Source organism: Camarhynchus parvulus, chromosome 4 (genome assembly GCF_901933205.1).
Source record: "Camarhynchus parvulus chromosome 4, STF_HiC, whole genome shotgun sequence".
NCBI lineage: Eukaryota > Metazoa > Chordata > Aves > Passeriformes > Thraupidae > Camarhynchus > Camarhynchus parvulus.
Window position 1 is genome coordinate 26311191 of NC_044574.1, and position 22530 is coordinate 26333720.

The 22530-nt window shown below is 35.2% G+C and overlaps 1 protein-coding gene across 4 annotated transcripts in view; it reads right to left on the bottom strand.

Annotated features, from left to right (window-relative positions):
- FRYL (FRY like transcription coactivator) overlaps positions 1-22530 on the bottom strand; it is a 161872-nt gene that overhangs the window by 31120 nt on the left and 108222 nt on the right. For all 4 annotated transcript variants that reach the window (XM_030947153.1, XM_030947152.1, XM_030947151.1 and 1 more), the window contains 19 exons: positions 22229-22383; positions 21885-21984; positions 20621-20789; positions 19564-19823; positions 18251-18391; positions 17012-17180; positions 15635-15719; positions 13814-13926; positions 11378-11528; positions 10946-11049; positions 10204-10389; positions 8316-8520; positions 7322-7443; positions 6674-6864; positions 5897-5991; positions 4274-4881; positions 3601-3698; positions 2450-2620; positions 1363-1503 (listed from right to left, as the gene is read on the bottom strand). In XM_030947153.1, the coding sequence (XP_030803013.1) occupies positions 1363-1503; positions 2450-2620; positions 3601-3698; positions 4274-4881; positions 5897-5991; positions 6674-6864; positions 7322-7443; positions 8316-8520; positions 10204-10389; positions 10946-11049; positions 11378-11528; positions 13814-13926; positions 15635-15719; positions 17012-17180; positions 18251-18391; positions 19564-19823; positions 20621-20789; positions 21885-21984; positions 22229-22383 (3264 nt within the window). The remainder of the gene's footprint in view (positions 1-1362; positions 1504-2449; positions 2621-3600; positions 3699-4273; positions 4882-5896; positions 5992-6673; positions 6865-7321; positions 7444-8315; positions 8521-10203; positions 10390-10945; positions 11050-11377; positions 11529-13813; positions 13927-15634; positions 15720-17011; positions 17181-18250; positions 18392-19563; positions 19824-20620; positions 20790-21884; positions 21985-22228; positions 22384-22530) is intronic.

Genomic DNA, 22530 nt, shown 5'->3' on the forward strand with positions numbered 1-22530 from the left:
AAGATTAAGATTTACACTCCCAGAAATGCAAGGATTCTGCCTGAAACTTAAATCTTCCAATTTTTGAGATCAGCATGATGTCTGATATTTTTTTTACTTAGGAGGCCATGTTTGTCAAAATATTATTTTATTGCATTAAAAAAAGTAAACAGCCTTTTTAATTCTCTAAGTAGTATATGCTTTATGCTTCTTTGTAGATAATGAGAGCCTTCAATAATCTCCTCAATTTCTGTGCATCATAAGCATAAAAAAAGGAGTCTCAAACTGGAACTATCCTGTAGCAACTGAGATTTATTTACAGCCATTGTCATTGCAGAGGACTGAAAAGACCCAAAGCTTAGTATAAAATTTAAACAAGACATGATAACTTATGATCTTTTCTTTTGTCATTTACAGTAACACAATTTATTTTATCAAAAATATGTTAAGACTTCTCTGGAATATTTTTTTGCTACTACCATCTTTTGATAGCTTACATCTAAGATTACATTCCATGGTAGTGTGGGCTTACATAGAAAGCTCAGAGAGGGGTTAGAGGTGAAGCAAGAAGCTACCAGGCCATAAAAACTATAGCTAATGCTAATCATTTCATTTTGCCTAATGCACTCTGACTGGAGCACAATATCTAAAGTACATATCCATCAATAACAAAACATTCAGGGAACATGACTTTCCTGGTTAATTATGATTAAACCATTTGACTGAAATACATTCAGCAATAATGGAATTCAGAGAAAAAAGAAGTGAATGTTGTGCACTGAAATGGTTTTATACTCCAGGCATTTTTATAAAATCTTCAGTAAGATACTAGACTTTCTTCTGTGTAATAGATTTTCAGTAAATTTGTGTTTCGAGTACAAAGGCTTAAATTACCTAGGGCAAAACACTGTGGTTCATGTTTTGGGGACTTTCTTTAATAAAAAATGTACTCAATTTTGTTAAGGTGCACCTTCAAGTTCGTCACGGATACATTACTGAGAGTGATTTAAATATACATTTAACCGTAAAATTTTCTTTTTAAAACATGTACACATAAATAAAACATTTGTCCAGTTTAGCAGTAAACATTTCCTTGTGTTTAAATAGCTGAAGGATCATCTTCTCTAACTATGTATGACAAGTTGCCTACATCTGTACGTAGATGCACATTCACCCAGATAACGTGTGCCACCAGATCCAAACCACATTGGACAAATACAAAAGCATCTACTGAATTAAGTACATAGGGAAAAAAACCTCTGGAATCTGACTACAAGCAACTCTTTTTATATCTGAAATAAATTCCCCCCAATACTCAAGTGTAATTTCGATACCATTTTGATCATGAGCAGACAGGCTTCTACAGTTCTTCAGAGTACCTACCTGAACATATTTACCAATAACTTTTATGATTTCCAAATTAAACTGCTTCACTGGAGCTGTGGATAGATCAATATGACTCAGAAGACTGTAAATGATCTGCAGCAAGGACTGTTGCATACTGGATAAGCCTTTCTCTAACAGCTAAAAGAAGGTTTTTAAAATATAAAATTTAATTAGGGCCTTTAATGGTAGCAAAAAGTGAAAGCAAACATTAAAATACAGCTAACTTCTACACACATTTATTTTTCCCTTCAAGAAACTTAAATGTACCACTTCCTATTTTTCAAGCTTTTGCTTTAGCACTATAAAACAGTAATGCAACAGCACAATGGTTTTTGTCCTAATTCATTTTTCCCCTGAATTTTGACATATTTTTAGCACAGATTGAAAGCATCTAATAGTAAAACATTTTTCACTAAATAAAAGTTCATACTAATTCAAAATCCTAAAACTGTATGAAAAACAATTACAGCAACACCTTAAAGAAGGCTGGTAAATGCAGTTTTACACCCAAAAAATGTATATATATAGTAATTTGTAAGAACGAACAAATTTTTTAAAATGTCTCCATCAGTTTGAAGTGATACACTTCAAGGACAAGCTCTACAAGCTTTTCATACAAAGTACTTAACTGCTCTCCTGTATGAATGGCCAGCAGAATAATATACTGATTTCTGTAATTTAAATTATCTTTTTCTACATTATGCCCTACTTACAAATGAACTTTGCAATTAGTTTTTAAAGTTGTGATAAAGACGTGTACCTGGCTAAAGAAGGTCCCTTAAAATTTTAAATTAAGCTTATTTTGCTAAAGCCAAGACAGTGTATATCCGTGTAGTACAGAATATAAACATCTACTACCAAACACCATTCTCATAAAAGAAGATCTGTCATTAGAGGGATTCTAATTTCAAGGTATTTATAAATTACTGCACTCCAAAATGGCACCTTTTCTACATCCTAGAACATTTTACTAATATTTTCCTGTTAGAGAAGATATGCTGTATTCCCCCTGATATTCAGCATCATGAGAAAATAGTAATTGGCAATGAATTGTCAACATGAGATACTTCCAGTAAAAATTTACCTCTGCAAGATAAGTTATGAGGTTAAATGTGGCATCTGAGAAAGAGTCATGCAAGTATCTACACACTACATTAATCCAGTTAGAACAGTCTCTGGAATAACTGTGTGTACTGTATAAACTCATCATATGAGCCAGATTGGCAAGAGTTGGTGACTTCTCCTCTGCACAAACCTGAAAAGCAAAACCATATTTAATTATATTAGAAATATTTTTTTTAAATCCAAGCATTCCTGAGTCATTATGCACTTTTCCGAAATTTCACTCTAAGATTTCATTTCTAAGATTTCACTTCAGTTATTTTCTAGTAAGTGAAATCAAACCAATCACACAAGCCTAACCTACAGTTTCTGTTGAATTTTGATACTGTGGCACCCATGTTCCAAGTTTATCTATTCATCATACACTTGGTATGATCAACCAATATCCCTCACTCAGGTAATACAAGTCTTTAAGGGCAGTAGTGATTTCTGCACTTGCATCAGACACATACTCTTTGAGTCAGCCTGTGCACAGCCTCAGTGGTTTAGTGGTTCACATGTCACAGCCTAAGCAGCCAGAGGTGTATGCCTGCATCTCCTGTGCCACACAGCTCTTTCCTATTCCCCTTCCCACATTCTTCCTTAAAAGAAAGACTCTGTCAGGCCAGCGCAACACCATCCTGGCTAACAGCTGGTGTGCACCACGTACTGCTTTAACAGCCACTGCAGTTCAGAAATATTTCAAGGTGTATTTTACTGTGTACAAGTAAAAGAAAGAACATACAACCTTTTCTTCTCTACCAGTAAGAATCACTTTCTTCTTGTAAGAAAATCAGGAAGCATGCTTAAAATGTGATTAGGTTAACATTCAAAATTACAAGCAGAAAAATCAGAAAAGTAAGAAAAAGTAATTGATATCATTGGCAAGAAAATTTGTTCCTGAAATCTAAATTTTACACAATAAACTACGAAACAAACAAACTCAGGGGTTGATACAAGGTCCAGGTATATAAATTTGACTGGATCACATTTTCAAAATATGGCCTCTTATAGTTACATGTATATTACTATTAGAATCACATAGAAGCATTAAATAAGGGATCCCAAAAAATAGAGAAACAATGCTGGTATATATATCCTCCTGGATACTTCTCCAAGCATCATGTTACATACCTTTGCTATCCTGTCAGCTGTTTCTTTACAAAACTGAGTTGGATTATCAAAATGTTGTATCAGATGAGGAAGTAGGCACAAGATGTTTAGGGGAAATCCTAAACATATACATAAACAGAGTTATATGAGTCCTTAAGGTTTTTAATGAATTAATTTAATGTGAAACTAGCCATTATTTAAAATTCTGACAGCATGACACATACTTTCACACAGATATATAAATTATATATACACATACATTTCCCTAAGTATGAATATATGAACAGTGTATACAGATATGTCTGTGTTAGGTATAAAAATGCATGATGAAAATAAAATCATTACTGGACCAATTAATCAAAACTACCATGAAACATGTGACTATGTCACATTGTTTTTAAAAATGTGTAAATAGGGCTATTTGAGCTAGTTAGCATAAGATAATGAAAAAAAATACACAGCTCTTAAAAGTCACTTGCAAACAATAATCGATGCATAAAGTTTACATGCAATCTTGCTTGTGAGATAATCATAGTCTGTAATGTATTCCCACTATGTAGCAGTGTAATACAGACAACTGCAGAAAGCATTTTACAGGAGTGTTTCTTTAAGGCAAATGAACAATTACTACTGATTTTGACTGTACTTAATTCAATGAAAAAATATATTTTTATCACATATTTACTAAAGGTACCTGCTAACTGAGAAGGATCCACCAAAGCGTGCCGGGAAATTGTGATGAGTTTACTGAGGAGATGAACTGTCATTTCTTGTGTAGAGGCTGAAGTAAAGCCTTTCAGGAAAAGCTGCTGAAGGCCTGGAAAGTTATTCCATTTCAGTTTATTCTGCACCTCTTCTATCTTTTCCCGACTCTCTGATTTATCCAGAGGCATGTGAATAAGAAGCTTGTTGAGTAGCTTGAGAGCCAGCAGGTATTCATACTCATAATCTGACTCCAGCAACGAAGCTGCGATCCAAAATATGGTGGCCATCAAGTTGACAGGGTCAGTAGTGGGCTGCACATCATACATCCCTCCCTCTCTCAGGGAGGAAAGGCTTCTAGTCCTTGCCAAACTTCCACCATGATTTATCCTTCCATCCATTATATCCAGTGTGTTGCTCCGTCGCCGGTCGCCTCTCCGCTCGCTGATTAAATTCAGTCTCAAGGAATTACTCCTTGTATTGCTGTAGTATCCCAAACAACTGCCACTATTCATGGGACTTGTGCTTAGATTTATCTGTCCAGTGCTTTTTCTATTAGCTGCATACTTGTTTCCCATTACAGATTCATGGTATGAGGTTCTAAAATTAAATTAGTATTATATATTATTACATGCAAAATACTTCAATAACAAAGAATTTAGAAAAAGGGAAGAAAGAAAGAAAGAAGATATTACACTAATCATATACACATGCAGTATACTCTGTTTCATCACCCTAAGAGCATTATAATGCATGTAAATACAGGATTTCTGTATCTATTATTAAAATATCCTTACAGCATAAAGACAACACTGCAGCATCCTCATCATTTCAACCAAATCTATTTGTTACAATCCCAGAATACCATAAAATTACAGTAAAGTTGGAAAAATTAGCCCATAGCATGTAAAAGATCATGTGTAAGTGATGACATAGCATCCCAACTTATTTAAAGATGTGATAAAAGTAGGGAAATGAATGAATTAATACAATTATTACCATGTATTTGTTTGAGGTATCTGACCTAGGAAACCCAACACCTTCCTATTCTGATACTGAGAAATTGAATGTATTCCTAGAAATCTCAGCATTTTCAAAAACTTTGCAAGGAAATCAAACACATACAGATGTCTGTACATTTAGGGATTTTTTTTTAGTTTGATAAAAAGTCATCAAGGTAACCACTCAAACTGTAATGAGATACACAAATGACTCAGGCTGTTCAGTTACACTTTTTATATATGGACAACAAACTTGAGGCCTAAGACAGACCAACATTTGCAGAGCCTTTAAATTCAGTAAGTTTAAGAAGAACTGACAACATTTCAGAACTGAGCCATAAGAAACTTCTTGAACACCATTTTTATAAATTTAAATTGAACCCAAGAGGGTAAATCAGAAAGGCAATAAGATATCCTTTACAAGAAATCTAGATTCTTACAAGTTTTGCTTGAGGCAGAATGATAAAAACATACCAGAGCAAGCAATTTTGCTATATGGATACAATTATTCTGCAAAGATGATGAGAAATTATTTAATTACATTCATAATACAGATTTTTAATAATTCAAATGTACAAAATGCATAATAAAGATTGACTAGTAAAGGAACTTACTGAGAAAGGGCAGAAAGCAGATCATAATGCTTCATGGTTTCAGCCAATGTATCAATAGCAGATTCTAAAGTCAAAAGCAGCTCTATGACGAAACCCTGGAGAAAGCCACAGGCCATTATAAATTATGCAATATGCACAAGGAGGATCACAGAAAATCTACTGAGTAGTAATATAAAAATATAAAATCAGTAGCAGTAAACTACATGATTTCATGCTTCAATTAGAATACAATCCTCATGAGACAGCTCAATTTAGCAGTATAGCTTCAAGACAAGGAAAAACTTCAATTTATTTATAAGCATTTACTGAATTCTAGTTGGCATTATTTTTAAGGATGGATTGAAGGATGAAGTCATTCAGACTAATTTTGCAGTATTAAAAGATTAGACAGACTCTTAAGATGTACAATGTCACTAAGTTGAATGATTGTTAACACTTTATCAGGTAAAGTTCTTAATAAAAGAAAACAAAAATAAATAATTTCTTATATGGCTGATCTCAGTATTCTCTAACAATGAAAGAGGTGGCGTCTACAGTAAACAGATGTATCAGACTCTCTGAAAGAGCGTCTTGCTGTAGAAGAGAATGTGAACAACTTTTCCTCAGTTAATTAGGTGAAATTCAGGAAGTGTCATGATTACAACTGTTTTACATTTGAAATATCTAAAAATAAAAAACAACTGAATAAAACAATGCTTTTGAATTTTGCTAATAAAGCATGCACATCATTTAGGCAGACTTAGTTTTCTAATAAAGTGGGGGCAAAATTTCAAATACCTGAGCTTCTTCTCCTGCATCTCCAACAGTTTCCACTAGTCTAGAGAGAACATCCGAAAGTGTAGATGGAGTGAGAGGCTGCTTCAGAGCCCTGAAAATCTGAAAGGACCTCCCAGCATAATGGCGAGAGGAGCATGAAAGAGCAGTTTGCAAAGCAACTTCACTGAGACGATGTTCCAATTGATATCCTCCTATGAAGGCAAATAAATAGTCAAGCAATGCTTTATAAAAAAACTAATCCACTTGAATTTACTGAAGAGTAAATTGCCACAGTCATTCCCAAATTTAAAATATTCTCACATCCTCTACATTTTTCTCAAGAAGTATTAGTCTCAAAAATCTTTACAGGAATATAAACATGTACTCCAAATACTTAATGCTAGAGAGACTTGCAGACAATAAAACACTTATGATTAGAATATTAACTGTTCACAATAAATTAATAAGATGTTTTATCCCATTCCTAAAAGATTATATTTAAATCTGTCATAACAGAAACATGAAGTTCAATACACAAGAAAACTATTAGAAGTAGTAATTTCCTAGAGTGATTTTATAGATAACCTATGCATTTATATGTGTTAAAAAGTATTTATTTAATTTGCAGTCTTGCATATTTGATCATGTATTGTCTGTTTTCTAACATACCTGAGCTAGACTGTTTAAATATAGATACCACATGCTTTAAAAACACAGTTAACTGTTCAGCACTCTTTATATTAGGGTTCTTGGCTGAAACATCTTCATGATTCCAAAGTGGGCCTCTTTTCCTAAAAAATATAAAATAGAGTAAACAGAATATAAAACGCCGCCTTTGTTCTTAATATTATTTAAACCTGAAGGTTAATTGCAAAAGAATCTACTATGTACCACATAAAAGAAACCATCTAGAAGTGCAGGCACAAATTGGAAGGAATTTTGACAACTGACCAATATTACACAATATACAAGAAGTTAAGACAAAGCGAAAAGCAGTGTATCAGTTCCAACTGAAATAACTGAGTAAGAAGATGGAAGAGATGTTATAGTATATAACAGATATAATAGATGGAAGGTATAGTTATAGTATAATAAATAGTTCTCTAAGAAAGAACCAGTACAACTGCCACCATTATGCACTTCCTAACTTCCTTTCTTCCTAATTCCTTTCCATCGATACGCCACACTATTATACATTTAGGCTGAGGTAAAGAAAAAGTATCAAAGCATGGAGGAACAGGTAGGATTTCAGATTAACACCATCTTGAAAGCTTAATATAAGCTATCATACAAACTGCATGAATGTGGATGATTTTACCAAGGTCCTCTGCAACAAATCCATCATTTTTGAATAGTCAGCTCTCTACTACTAGGTAATCCCTAAACTGCACACAAATATTGTAGCTCTCCAATCATCTCAATGTATTCCTGCCCTAATTCAGAGTAAAACATGGCAAAATACTTTTAAACAGACAGGACTTGAAAGGATGGTCAAAATTCTCTGAAAGCATTGGAAAGTTAGAGCTTTTCATATGTGTAGCACATAAAAACACTTACTGGTGATAAAACAGACACAGAATTAGAAAACATGATGCTAAATAGTGAGAGGTTTGCCATTTTTCCACAAAATATGTCTCAACAAAAATAAAAACTGAAATCTTACCTTGAGGTAATAAATTCTATAAGGGTTTTCACTTTTTCATCCTGCTCTACTGAAATGTCAACCTCATTGAGGATTGTGGTGTGCAGTTGAGAAATGGCAGCACTTGTATTTCCTAAACTGATGCTAGAAGAGGTAGAACTTGAACTAAGCCCTGAGTCTGTCATTGGGGAGGGCTGGTAATCAGGTATAAAATCATGAACACCTGCTGAAATTGAAACAAGATGATTATGCACTTTTAAGTTGACAGTTAATATTAAATATAGAAAAAGAAAAAAAGAAAAATCTAAAAAGATCAATAACTTAGTAAATGTAATGAGAATACTTAAAAGAGAATAAATTAATGGATGCAATAATTTCAATGAAATCAACAAGTCTCATATATGCAAATTCTTCACATTACTTATATGACCTTTAATTGGGAACTGCTAGATCCCTTTTTAAAACCGCTGTATTATCCTTAATTTTGTACCAATAGTATCAGAGCTCATCAGCTTCTGAGGCATCTCAACTTAATCAACAAAATTATACGGACTATTTCTTACTAATGAGCAGACTTTTTTTGGTAAAACCCAGTCCCACTGTAACTGACAGTACTTGAAATCAGTGAGTATTACCTAGTGAATGGACTCTGAGCAGAGCCCCTGTGGCTGCACAAAGTTTCTCTGAAGTTAGCTTAATCTTGTGGCCAGAAGATTTTTCTCTTCCATATAAAGAATCATGTGACAATAAAATACCTCTGCAGTGACTCCTCACATTGCCTTTCTATCCATCTATGAAGGGCTGAGGGAAAGTAAACTACCAAGGAAAACTGGCAGGGCCTTTGACTGTAGCACTTGTATTTAAATAAGCTTAAGACTCACTAACCCACCACAGTTTTTCACTATAAAACCACAGTTTGGACTGGGGTATTTGAGCTTAGCCGGCTCAAATAACATTTAAAATTAGCTTGTCCAACCTTGTGCTAGGCGTGCATTCCTGTAAACAACTTATCTAATCCCCAGCTGGAAATGTTTGATGCTGACCTTATTCTATTTTCTATCAAACATCTCTGTTTTATTGTGTTCTGTTTAGACAGTTTTATCCAAGCCCTTAAAGATTAGGAAGGGAATGGTTTCTATATGCCACTGTGTAGATGTACCATTAAAGTTCTGCTGAACAGATTCCTATAAAATAACCCTTCCACTATACATAGTGGAATTTAATTCCTCATTGCTACAAAAAACTAAATTCACAACTCATACAACTACTTTTGCTAAGTAATAAAACTATTGCTGATGTGAACAAAAGAGAAAAACCAACCATACGGCAATATGCTGCCACCTACTGAAATAACATGAAATACTAAATTTAAAAAAAACCACAAAGATCTATTTCAATAGAAACTACAATACAGTCTCACCATCAGAATATTCCCTTCATAAAGAGATACATAGAAATATAAAGTATACTGTATAATTACAATATTGTAAAGTTAAGGGGAATATTAAAAAGTAGTATCTCAAAAAATATTCTGATAGCCAATAAAGGATGCAATCACAGCTGACAAAACTTGGAAATTTTAACTTGCTATAAACAAGTAAGAGATGTATCTTCTCGGTTTTTATTTTCAAAGGCATCATGAAAACTGCTGTATTAAAGTTCCAAAACATACATCTCCCTCTTTGATTTCCACTACTATTCATCATACAGCTGTGCTCCCTACTCTGATGACTGAGCATGAAGTGCCAATGAGAACTCTATTCATTTTGACTTCATTGAAATACAAAGAAATAAATTTTAATGGCATCAGGAAAATATTTCAAACAACAGAAATCTTATTAAGGCCTGTAAGAAGAAGTAATTTCCCATGTTATTTTAACAAGCAACATGTAATAAATCAAAAGCATACCTGTGAAAGTGTAATCTAAATGGGTAGTTTGTTTGACAGTAAGCACCCTGGACTCATTGAACTCTCTGTTTCTGAGTAGGACAGAAGCAACAGACTGGACATTACTGCCAGAGCCCATCACTATCAGCAGATGCAAAAGTAGTCGTTTACAATGCTCATAGACTTCAGGGTGACCGTGGTCAAAACCTAACACAAAAGGAAAACAGCAAGGCTTTATGATATTCGAAGGGCATGCTGAATTACATTATTTTAAAAACAGCAGTATTCAAATTGGTCTGCTATACTTTACCAAGTAACAGATATAGAATTCTCTAAACAGTATTTTTCCAGTGCTTCAATATAGAAACAACAGCATATAGTTTAACAAACTGTCTATTGATCTGACTAAAATATATCTGACAATCCCATGCAAGGTTAAAGTACAAAGTAATTTTAAGTAAGAACTTCATTTGTGTTCTGTATGAAAATTATTACACTTAGAAACAGAAAGGAAAACATTGCATTTTACTGTCTTCTACAAGAGGTAAAAGTGACTCCTAAACAAAGTGCCTTAAAACAACTCCAAAAAAACCTACATTGTTCTTCTTAACCTGAAAGACACTTAACTGAATTTTTTAAAATACTGTAAATATTATCAAATTAATGGCATTTCAATACAATGGCAAAAATTAATTTAAATATCAAAAAGAACAGCTGAGAAGTCCTCAAGTTACTGTAAGTATTTCTGTAAGAAGTTAGTTACCTATAAAAATTGCATGAAGCAAAAGATGCAAGTATCCTCCCCATTCCACCTTTACACTGTGGTCAACTATCAAATCAGTCAACAGAATCACTGCTATATTGCATCTACAACAAAAAAATAGTATGTTAGAAGAATATAACAGGAACTTCACAAAGAGCTGCAAAGAGCTTCATATGCTTCTAACTTGTATTCTTCAGTCTGTAAACATTCACAAAGCTGTGTTATAATGCAAAAGATGAAGGCTAATAATGAAAATAGAAACACTTTATTCCTCCATATTAAAAGCTTGTGTAAACTTAAATTGCTAGACCTGCGAGTAAACTCACAAATATATTATTAACTGCCCTTTATTCTGCTATCTTCAAATGACTGTATTTGTGCAACACAAATGAAAACATAAAGAACTGCCACTGGCATTGCCAAACCAGCTACCTGTGAAGTGACATGCCCGGAGGAGAAGTTTCAGGCAAGTAATCCACCAGTGGTGACCAGCAACCTCCAGAAGGTGGGAAAGGGAGAGGCTCTCCTTGATTGTGCTCCATCACCTTCAACCGCCAGTTGGAATAGAGAGGCATTGAATCACCTAACACAACAGAAAATTAAACCAGAAATATATTTACAATGCATATGTCTGTATGTTATAGTCTTCTGAAGAAGATCTAGGAGAGGGGAAGGGGAGGCAGCTGTAAACAGTAGTAGTTAGACACCATTTTTTGAAAGAAGAAAGTGTTATTTCTTTTAGTATAAGGATGATTCTACAGAAGTTGCACACATAACAGAGTAAGATGGTTTTGAATAAGTTCATAAAAACTATGATAAAAGGCAAAGTGATCTGATGTGATTTCCTTGAATTTCAAACCTCATGCCAGATAGAGAGTTAATTAAGGCTGGGCCTTAAGATTTAACCGAACTCATTTTGAAGAGCGTTTCATTACAGGCTAAGGAAGATCAAGAGCACATCTTTATAGGTCTCACAGCAAAACCCTATCAGTGCCATCTGCCAGATAATGCTGGCCTGATCCATGGGTAAGTTGGAAGTTGCTACTTTTACAACAGCATAGTCCAATCCCACTGGTTGATAAAAGTTACTGCTCAGAAAATCAGTAAATTTGTCAAGAAAGCACAGAAAGACATTTAGTTTTTTATTTAGCAAGCTTCAAAAGTGCAAGAAAAACATCAGCTGTTTGGTATGAGAATATACTGTGTTAACACACCCAAAATGCTTTTCTGGTTTAAAAGTTGTTTTGGACTTCAGAACTACCAGTCAAGACTAGAAACAAGAAAATTGCCTCAACAGTTCAATGTTTCAGTGATTCTACCAGCTCTGGAAGTATAGCTGCAGAAGTTTCAGATGTTCACACATGTATCAGCTCATTATCACCTCCTCCCCTGGCAGTGACAAACTCCTTACTGATGGAATATGGGAAATATCACCCATCTAGTTCAGGATACTCAGTGTTGCTATCACAAACAGCAAAAAATCCAAAACTGACTGCAGCTGAGATTCTGGATAATGCCTATCCATGCAGTAATAAACATTCTGGCTGACCAGAAGCCACTAACCTGTTATTGACCCCAAGTTTAGGAGATTCTGCATTAGTATGTCCAGCCCTTACAACAATCTCTGTAGAGGACATTAGGTTCCACCTCCTTAACAGAGGCAGTAAGAACTACATATTCATTCTAATCTTCACAGTGTGCAAAGAATCAGTCATAGAAGAATGCATTAGAAGATCCTAATGGACTCTTGTTGCTTCAATACAGCATGGACAGGACAGGTTCCATACTGACATCTAAAGCTCAAAATGCAGAAGTTCACCTCCTGTTTGTTCAGTCACACAAGAAAATTAAGGAAAAGGCAGTGTTGCACTGTGTGCTGTAACACACCCCAAGTACTTAACCAGTAGCAAAATCAACGGTCAATAAAAAAATGAGTGAAACATAAGTCTGTGGGACCACTTCCATGACTGAAATATATCTGATTATCCCATGCAGAGTGAAGTACTAAGTCATTTAAATTACTAGCAACCTGTTAGCTGAAACAAGAGTTTCAGTCAAACAACTCTTCTGATCAAGCACACAGAACCCACTAATGTAACACATCATTTACTGTCTGACGACTGTCCCCATTTTTGCCTGATTACATGACCTGTTTTCCTTTCCATAGCATTGCCATAGTGATTTGTATCTTAGGCATTGGTACAAAAGTAGCCACAGTTAATAAGCCTCTGTTAAGGAAATCTTTGCAAATGCATAATGGAGTTTCAGAAGAAATTTTTACCTCTTTCCATACCTCCGCATCTCAGTGGAAAAAAACCAACAACATAGATCACAAAAAATAACCCAAGACACGTTTTCAGAACAATCTTGGAAATTAGATGTACATAAAGAGAACCTTTTTCCCTGCTATATTTTCCTTTGCTATGGATTTAAAAAAGTTTAGTACCCTTTTTTTTAAATAAGTCAGGGAATGCTATCCTTTAAAAGAACAATTACTTGTAATTTTCTTTTTTTAAAAACTTCTTTTCCATCATCTTTTTTTAAATCTCATCTTCACCCTGCTCATCTCTGTTTCTTGTGCCTAACTGTTGAAGGAAATAGAGTAAAACATTCAGGAAGATGTTCATAACTCATTCAAGAGGATAACAGAAAGAACAAAGCATATTATCTTCCTTGAATTTTTTATTGCAGTCAAATGTATGTTAGACTTCAATAGCAGTAATAAGATGGAGGAAGATTTTTAATAGGTTTATGAAAAAAACACTGATAATGCTCATTTCTTTATGTTCCACAACCTTCAGCAGAAATATTGACTTGTGAAAATTCTGTGTGCTATTCATAGAAATATTTTAAAATAAAGAATATTACTTTTTTCCTCTTCATATGATCCTCCAGAGCTGCTGCTGTAGCGAGATTCCAGTCTGTGGTGCTGGCGGTTTAGGTTGCTGTTCAACCCACTGTAGATGTCTAGGTGTGCGTAGCTGTAGGTGCAAATAAAGCAGAATTAGTAACTGACATTCTGTGACAAACACTAATCAGGGTCTCTCAGAAAACTGTATTTCAGCAAAACTTTACAAGGATAATCAAAATGATGCCAAAGCACCTCAGCCATGCAAGACATACCTTCTCAAGCAACACTAGATAAGGGGATTCAAAGAGATTATGCACTATAAATTGTATTTCTGTTCCATGATTTTCACTAACATTTAAGCACATTAAAATAATTGTTACCATTTTACGTAAGTCCTTCTCACTCTAGAATAAAATAAGGAAATCCATACGTGATCTGGCAGAGACACATGCATATATACACACACAGTGTCCAAGATCCTACCTTGCTAATCTGGTAAATTATAAAGAAATCAGAGAAATAAGAGTGCTAAAAGCACCATTTCCAAACTGTTTCCATGTAAGTTTCTAAAATTTTCTCCTCCTGGCAAGTCCAAGATGTACAGGGTACATCTTATCAAGAAGCATATACCCTGGGCAGGTTTAAGACAACCCTACAGTATATGCCAAAACTCACAGAGACTTTCCAAACTGCCTTCATTACTTCACAAGTTTCTTCAGCTTGAGCCCCCACAGCAGTCAAGTCCTTGTCTGTGCCTTGCTAGGCTGAATTCTGAACGACACCTCACCTTCCAGATTTCTGTGATTTACTATCATACAGCTCACCCCAATTAAATTTAAGTATTGGGGTTGCCTCTCCCAATATGTTTACTATTCTAATTATATTGACATAATTATCCTAGGGAAGGAAAGAAAATGTCCAACTGGGAAATTATATCAGAACTGTAATTATTAAAGAAACTCATTTGCAAACTTACGACATAGTTGCCACTCGACAGTAATGGCAGACGTGCACACTTTGCTCATGCTAATTACAGAGCCTCCACTCCCTCTTCACTTGAAGGTTAGCTATCCATATTAACACAAAATGACAGCATGCCCACAGTCAGTTACTGCTGAGCTCCAAGTACACAGCCTGACTAAATCTATATCAACTGTTTGCTTTCCACCAGCCTCACAGTGTCTGCCAAATTTCTCCAAAAGATTATGTTTAAATAGGTCAAAAATTAGGGAGGGAGAAATCCATTTTAAAGTTTGCTGTAAGGTATATCCCAGTTAGGAAAATAAACTAGCAACTCATAGACACTGTTCATTTCCAGTGAGGTAATAAAACAATCTGCAAGTCATAAAATCACGTAATTGCTTGGATTGGAAAGGACCTTAAAGATTACTTGGTTCCAGCCCCCCTGCCATGGGCAGGAACGCCTTCCATTAGGCCAGGTCGCTCAGAGTTTTATCCAGCTTGGCCCTGAACATTTCCAGAGATGGGGCATCCACTTTTCTGGGCAATGTGTTCCAGTGTCTCACCAATCCCACCTCACAGTACAATTGCCCTCATGTGAACACACACAGTCCAGTGTAACAGTAGTTACTTTAGGAACCACCAACAATATAGATGAAGCAATACAATGCCTGACCTGGACTGGAGTTCAAACTACAATTGAGGCTGCTACTGTTAATCCCAAATAGTATTCCAGTTCTGTTGACATGCATGCCATTACATGGAATGTAATCCCTGCAATGAAGACATACCTGGAGCTGCTGAGATGGCAGTATTTAAAGTACCTAGAAGGAATTCCTGAAATTCAACTAATAACTGCTCTTTGAGGAGATACTTACTTCTCTTCAATACTGTCTTTCATGTGTTTACTGTCAGGGTTGCCATCTGTGGGAGCCACCATTGTATTGCTACTAGAAGCGGTACCTGTGAATTAGAGACAAGGAAAAAGGTTGATCAATAAAATGGAAAAGTAATCTTAAGCACTACAAGATCACCTTTATTTACTGGTCCTTGCCCAGAGCCCTAATCAGGTCTCTTCTACAGCAACTGGCACAATACAAACTGAGCCATACTTTCACGTGCAATAAAGGATTGTGAGCTGCTACCATAATTTCGCTAACTGGAAAAAAATTATCTATTCCAGGAATCTCTAACTCTCCAATGTAAATTAAGTAGAAAGTTTTTTAAGCAGTATCTAGACACCTATTTCCCTTTTCCTGTATTATACACCTCACAGTAATCTGTAAAATGTAGTTGGACTTTGTTATCCAGTTAATTCAGACCACAAACTCATTAAGGATTAAAACCTAATAGCCTGTGGTGAAGCTTTTAACAATTTTCTTTAAGGAGCAATTTGCAAGCATCACATCGAACTGACAGCCCAAATTGGAAGCAATTTTGCACCCTTCCAGCCTTTGCTATTCTAAATTACATTAAGTGCAAGAGCCCCAGAATTTTTTTCACATTTTTTAAACCCTTCCAAGAACAAGTGCCAATGCATCCACCTTGTGATCCAGATAACACCATGTGATAGGTCCCAGATGCTTCATAATAATGACAAATTTTCAGCACAAAAGTTAAGGCCTTGCTTGGATACCCTCCCCACATCTGTGTCTTTTGCAGCTCAATTTGACCGACGGAAACTCCACCAAAACAAGACTGCTTCTCCCCACATTTCTCAGCAAGTTCTTTGATTTAAATATGAGGTAGACACTTTTGGTATGTTCAGCACTTTTTGGGGTTTTTGACGATTGATCTATTGCTAATAATTTCTAGATAAATTTTCCTAAGTAAGTGAACTTAAATCCTCTTGAAACAATTCCTATGGATACAGTTTGTGTCTGTAACAGAACATAAAATGCAATAACATAGATGGATTTAGACTTACATACATTTTCCCCATGGTTTTACTAACTAGACATAAAAATCATCTAGAGAGGGTAAACAGTGCAAGGTCTCTGAACACAAAGTCTGATGCACACATTAAGAGAAACTCGTCCCTTGTGAACCTATCAGATGTTCTTCAGGAAGAACTCTGGGTACACCAAAATCTGCAGACACTGTAAAACAAACTTTTAACCTGCTTTTTAGAAACAGAACCTTGCACTCCTATTGAATATATACAAATGCACTCCAGTAGCATAACTGATTGACAGCAGCATGTTTATAATTACTAATAATAACAGTTTAAAAGAGTTAAGTCAGTAAATGCTTACCTGAAGTGACAGAGGGGATTTTGTAACTGGATGTAATGCGGTAATATGGTGGATTATCCATATGGGTGACTCCTGAACTGACAGGATCCGTAAGCTGAAGTTCACTCACCAGCTCTTCTAGTAGTTGCATTGTTTTGTCTCTACCCAAATAAACAATGACTTTCTTTACCTGCCATAAAAGACACATATATAAATATATATACATTTATATGAAAAGATTTGAATACCACAATGTGTTAGAATCAGTATATACCTGCACTGCAGGCAAAGATACATGAAACTTACTCCAGTTCTAAAAGCAACCAAAGCTGCTTTCCTAGCTGTCAATAGCAGGAAGCATGGGAAATATATCACAACAGTAAGAAAGTAAATCTTCTGAGTTACAGTCTTCTGACAATAAAGTTTGAAAGTATGCTTCTGAAAATTATTTAAGCTAAAGATTTTCTTACTAAGGTTTTAGCAGCACCTGAGATCAACACAGGAAAGAATGTATTCTGATATAATTTCTTTTTGATATTTCACAGTTCTGTTCTATACCATTTCTTTCCCTGCATATTATCATATTTTCTTCATGCTATCCTGCCGTGCTCTCACATACATTTTCACATAAGATAAAACTGGTTTAGAGGGTGCTTGGGATGGTTGGTGGGGTTTTTTTGGTATAATACTGGTCATGAAAGAATGATGCTCTACAGGGTATAACTGGCACTTTATTTTCCTGTATTATCTGGTTTTTTTTATCTACAATTTCCTGTATTGTCTGCTTTTTAGGAATACACTAAAGTATAGCATGGGGAAAAATTGTTCAGTGCGTACTCTTAATAAAATTAATCCAAGTTTACCTATCAAACTCTTAAGATTTATTTTTAAGACAAAAGAAAATAAAATGCTAAGACATATGTAGAATTTTAGTAACTCTTTTACATTTTTTATTATTTAATCACTAAATAATGTCGATGGTCTTCATATAGTCCTACATGCATTCCATGAATGACAAATTAATTGGTTTAATTGATTGACAAATCGATTCTGTAATTTTGACATAGATGTCCAAAGTAACACAAACAAAAGAACTGAATTTGATTTGTTCATAGTATTAGTATTAGGTCATAAAATACAGGGTGGAGATTTTGATACTCTAAATCCTACCTCACATTTTTTTTTGGTGATCTTTGCTGCTAGACATAGTGCTTTTTAAAATATCAATAAGCACCAATGAGAAATCTGTCACATACTCACATAAGGCAAAAGGCTGGGTTCACTGTTCACTCCACAAATACTGATCAAGAAGTGCAAAATTATTTTCAGATTCTTTGGCCAGCTGTCTGCCAAAGTAGTCCAGACATTTTCTATCTCTGACCAAGCCACTTCATCACCATACTAGAAAACAAAATAAATGCATGTCCTGAAAACCTCATCAGAAAACATTGTACTCAGAAATTATCTGTACTGATCAAGTGAAACAGGCTCTAGAAGAAAGAGACATAAATCTTGCAGGAAACTGTTGTCTTCTTAATGTGCCAGAATTATTCTTTCATGTGTATTTTTAAAAACATTCTCTGGAAATAGCTTTTCTCTACAGATATAATTGTATAAAAAGATATCTAAAGATATGTGTATATATTATATATCACATTGATATATAATACATTAGACTGAGGAAGCTGGGCCTTTTCAGTCTAGAGAAGACTGAGAGGGGAGGGTCTCATTAATGCATATTAATATCTCAAAGGCCAAGAGGATGGTGCCAGACTCTTCTTGGTGGTGCCCAGCTACAGGACAAGGAGCAATGGGCATACACTAAGACACAAGAAGTTCCACCTCAACATGAAGAAGAATTTCTTTCCATAGAGGGTGGAGAGCACTGCACCAGGCTGCTGAGGGAGGTCATGAAGCCTCCTTCTCCAAAAGCCAAAAACCCACCTAGAAAAGTTCCTGTGTAACATGCTCAGGGTGACCCTCCTTTGGCAGGGGGGTTGGTTCTGATGACCTCCCAAGCTCCCTTTCAACTCTAACAATTCTGTGAAATTTAACAGAGACCCAGTCTCCCAGTTGCTGACAATACTGAATAAAACTCCAGACACCACGCACTGACAAGAGCTTTTAATTGATAGTTAAAAACCTCTCATCACTAGGATTCTCACTGACAGGAGCATTGCATGTGAGCAATACTTCTCTGTTGGAAGTAGCTGTGATAGGAAGAAGGCAAGTCAATCAGGTAGCAAGACAGACAGGTTCCAAAACTCCACTTTGAGATCATAGGTACACAGACAGTTAGGTATTCTCTATCCAGCTAGACATCTATATCACAAAACATTAGTTATATACTGTCACTATACATAACAATTACTACGACATTTATGTTATATATTACATATTTCTTGGAATACCTCAAAACTGTAGGGTATAGTTTGGGTATACAAAGCACCTCCACAAATCTGAACAGTAACTCTTGAAAGCTTGGTGACATAGTATCTCTGAAGAGTATTTTCTTGCATCCTAAACAGAACAATCCACTGAAACAAGATAAGCACGTAAGTAATTAATTTTACCTTTGCAGTCATGTACATCAGATTGTTCAGAACCATAGCTGTAGCCTGTGGTGACCCCCAGCCTTCTCCTCGTAGCCATCGTCTGCTGTTCACCATCATTTCTCTGTCCTTCAGAGAATCTTCCTCATCTTCATCTTGCCGACGAATGGTTGGCAAAGGTTTCAAGTCCACCAACTCAATATTGTTCATCCATGGCAGCAGATAATGCAGCATCACCTGTCTCCCAGCTGGGTGAGCTGTTTGGATTCTCTGACTCACTTCTGCCATTCAAAAATTAGGTACATACACGAATTCCAAATCAATAATGAGAACTGGCTTGGTGATAACAACAATCATGAGCCCAGCACACCATACAGATATAATGTCATGCTGATACAGATGCTTTTTTTTTAGCTGACTAGCGCTATTTCATAATGATAAAGTCCACAGTCTTCAGCAGAGCTAACTGAAGACACCGCTGATAAACAGTATGATGAAGAAATCACATTAAGATGTGTATATATAAATATATATATGTGTGTGTGTGTGTGTGTGTACATGTATTCCTCAAATTGAAGGAGGGAACTAAAAAACCTATGGCATAAAAATGTACCAAGTTTTGCAAAAAAACACTAAAAACACTTAAAATTTTTTCTTCCTTATATTAGTCCTAGTAGGTTTTTTTTAAATTTATGTAAGAGGTTACTATTCTGCAACTGTTTAAAAATGCTACAGAATAATGTATTTAAGCAATCTACAATAAATAACACACTAAAGAGAATAATGAAAGAATGTTTTTTTTTTAAATTGCAAATTATTTCTATAACGTGATTTTCCATGGTTATTAGAAAGTCAATAAAAATATTTTTGATTCATGTTCTTTCACCTTGAATATATTTCAAACACAAGTGAACAAAATTGTCACTTAGTAGGCTTTTTTGTCTCTATTTAGTATGATGATGTTGGTGTTCTGACTTTAGTGAATTATATATAAATCAGTTATTGAAAAATAAGAATGACACATTTTGTACAATGCTTTTGACTTGATGAAGTTTTTTGTTTTGTTTTAAAATTGTACCTGAGAAGATAGCAAGTGTCAGCTCAGGATAAGTCCTTGCTAATTCTTCTGACAGTTGATAATAGGACATGGAATACAAATGTGGTAAAGGAGAAGGCTGTCCCAAAACCCCATCCATCCGCTGAACTTCCAGTTTGTGAGCGTAACGGAACATCTTTGGTTCCAAAATCTGCAACAGTAAAGTTCAGAATTTGAAGCTAAGTATAGAGCTACTATATAAATTTTTATACAAAAATCACTTCTTAAATTCATGTATTTATTCTCATTTAATGTTTCTTATCTGTGCAGATCTCCATACACCTACAGCATTTGCTAACACTGTGGTAAATTAATAGAAGACTAGCTAAGATACATTCTACTTGATGAGTTTCCAAAACCAAAGTTCCAAAACCTGCTTTCACAAAATACCATTTTAAATACAAATTTATCTATAACGAAACGCGAAATACTATTTAACATTTGCATCTCCAAACAATACCAATGTTTGCTCATCTATGAGACACGGAGAGGAACAACACAATTCTGATGTGGTAGAGATGCAGCAGGAGGCTAAAGCACTCTGATACTTTAAATATCAATTTGGGCTGATTTTAAGAAGTAGTGTCCACATGAGAAGAAAGATGGGGATGATGTATCAATAAGGGGTGTGACTTCAGTGAGGATTTCACTGTTGAACTTAGCTGACCAAAAAACCTTCAAAAAAAACTCCAAGACTTAAGGTCTGAGCTACTATCAGCACAAATTTTTAAACACTAATGCTACCTTAAGCTCACCCCTAAATGACCTCAGAAAGGAATATCCAAAAGTAAATTAAATGGGTAACAAGATCTTCACTGTCATCTCTCCACATGGACAGATGAAAAAATGTTTGGTAACAGTGCAAAAATCAGAAAACTGACTGCTACTCCAGCAGACAGCAAAGGCTGGGGAAGCAATCTGCTTCTCTCTAAGGTGGCTTTTGGACAAATGGAGCTATGTATCACTCTGTTTCAGGGCCAAATCAAGAGAGTCCTGATTTAGGTTGTTTCTTGAAAAAGTGGGTATTATGAAAATACAGGTCTTGATTGCATGAAAACAGACAGACCTTCAGGAAAGTCTATTTGTGCTATGGTTTAACTATGTACTAAAATAGAGAAGAAAAAAAAATGACATTGTTTTTCAATTTCATTACTGAAGACAATCAAACAAAACCAGATTTTTTAAATATATAGGACAATTATTATTTTAAAAGAAAAAAAATAATAATCAGAATTAGCTTACAAACCTGCAATAGTTGCATAGCAACTTCATAGATAGCCCTAGTAGAATCAGCTGCTTTAAATAGTATCAGATTCAGAAGGGTCACTGTATCACACTGGTAATCCCTAGGAAAAAAATTACAAGTATGAAAAAAATAAAATTACATTTGGTTTTCTAAGATTTGAATTTATTCAAGTTTAATTTACAAGGAACATGACAGGGGACAGAATAACATTTTGAGAAGTTTCTCTAGGAACACAGACACACAAACAGTGATGATCTTTTGTCTCTATGGAAGCAAGCCCCACAGTTCTACATAAAAGCACACTGAAGATGGAAGTTTTAAAGCTTTGAAAAACGCTGCAGTACCTGTTTTGGAACACGCTGGCGATGGCTTTGAAGCAGCCAGCTGCCACCCGCTTGGAACCTGTATAACACCGGTCAACGGCCCAGTACATGAGGTTACTCTGGTCAGGATTGAGTTCCAAGAGCAGCATGACTGCCTCACAGCCCAGCTGGTGAACCTAGAGAAGAGTAAATATAGATTTAAAAATGTAGAAAAAACCACCAATTTACAAAACAACTATTTAAGAAAGCTGAAATCTTTGGGAACATAAAATCTTTTTCATCCAAAACCAATGACAACATAGCCTAGGTAGCAGCAGATTATT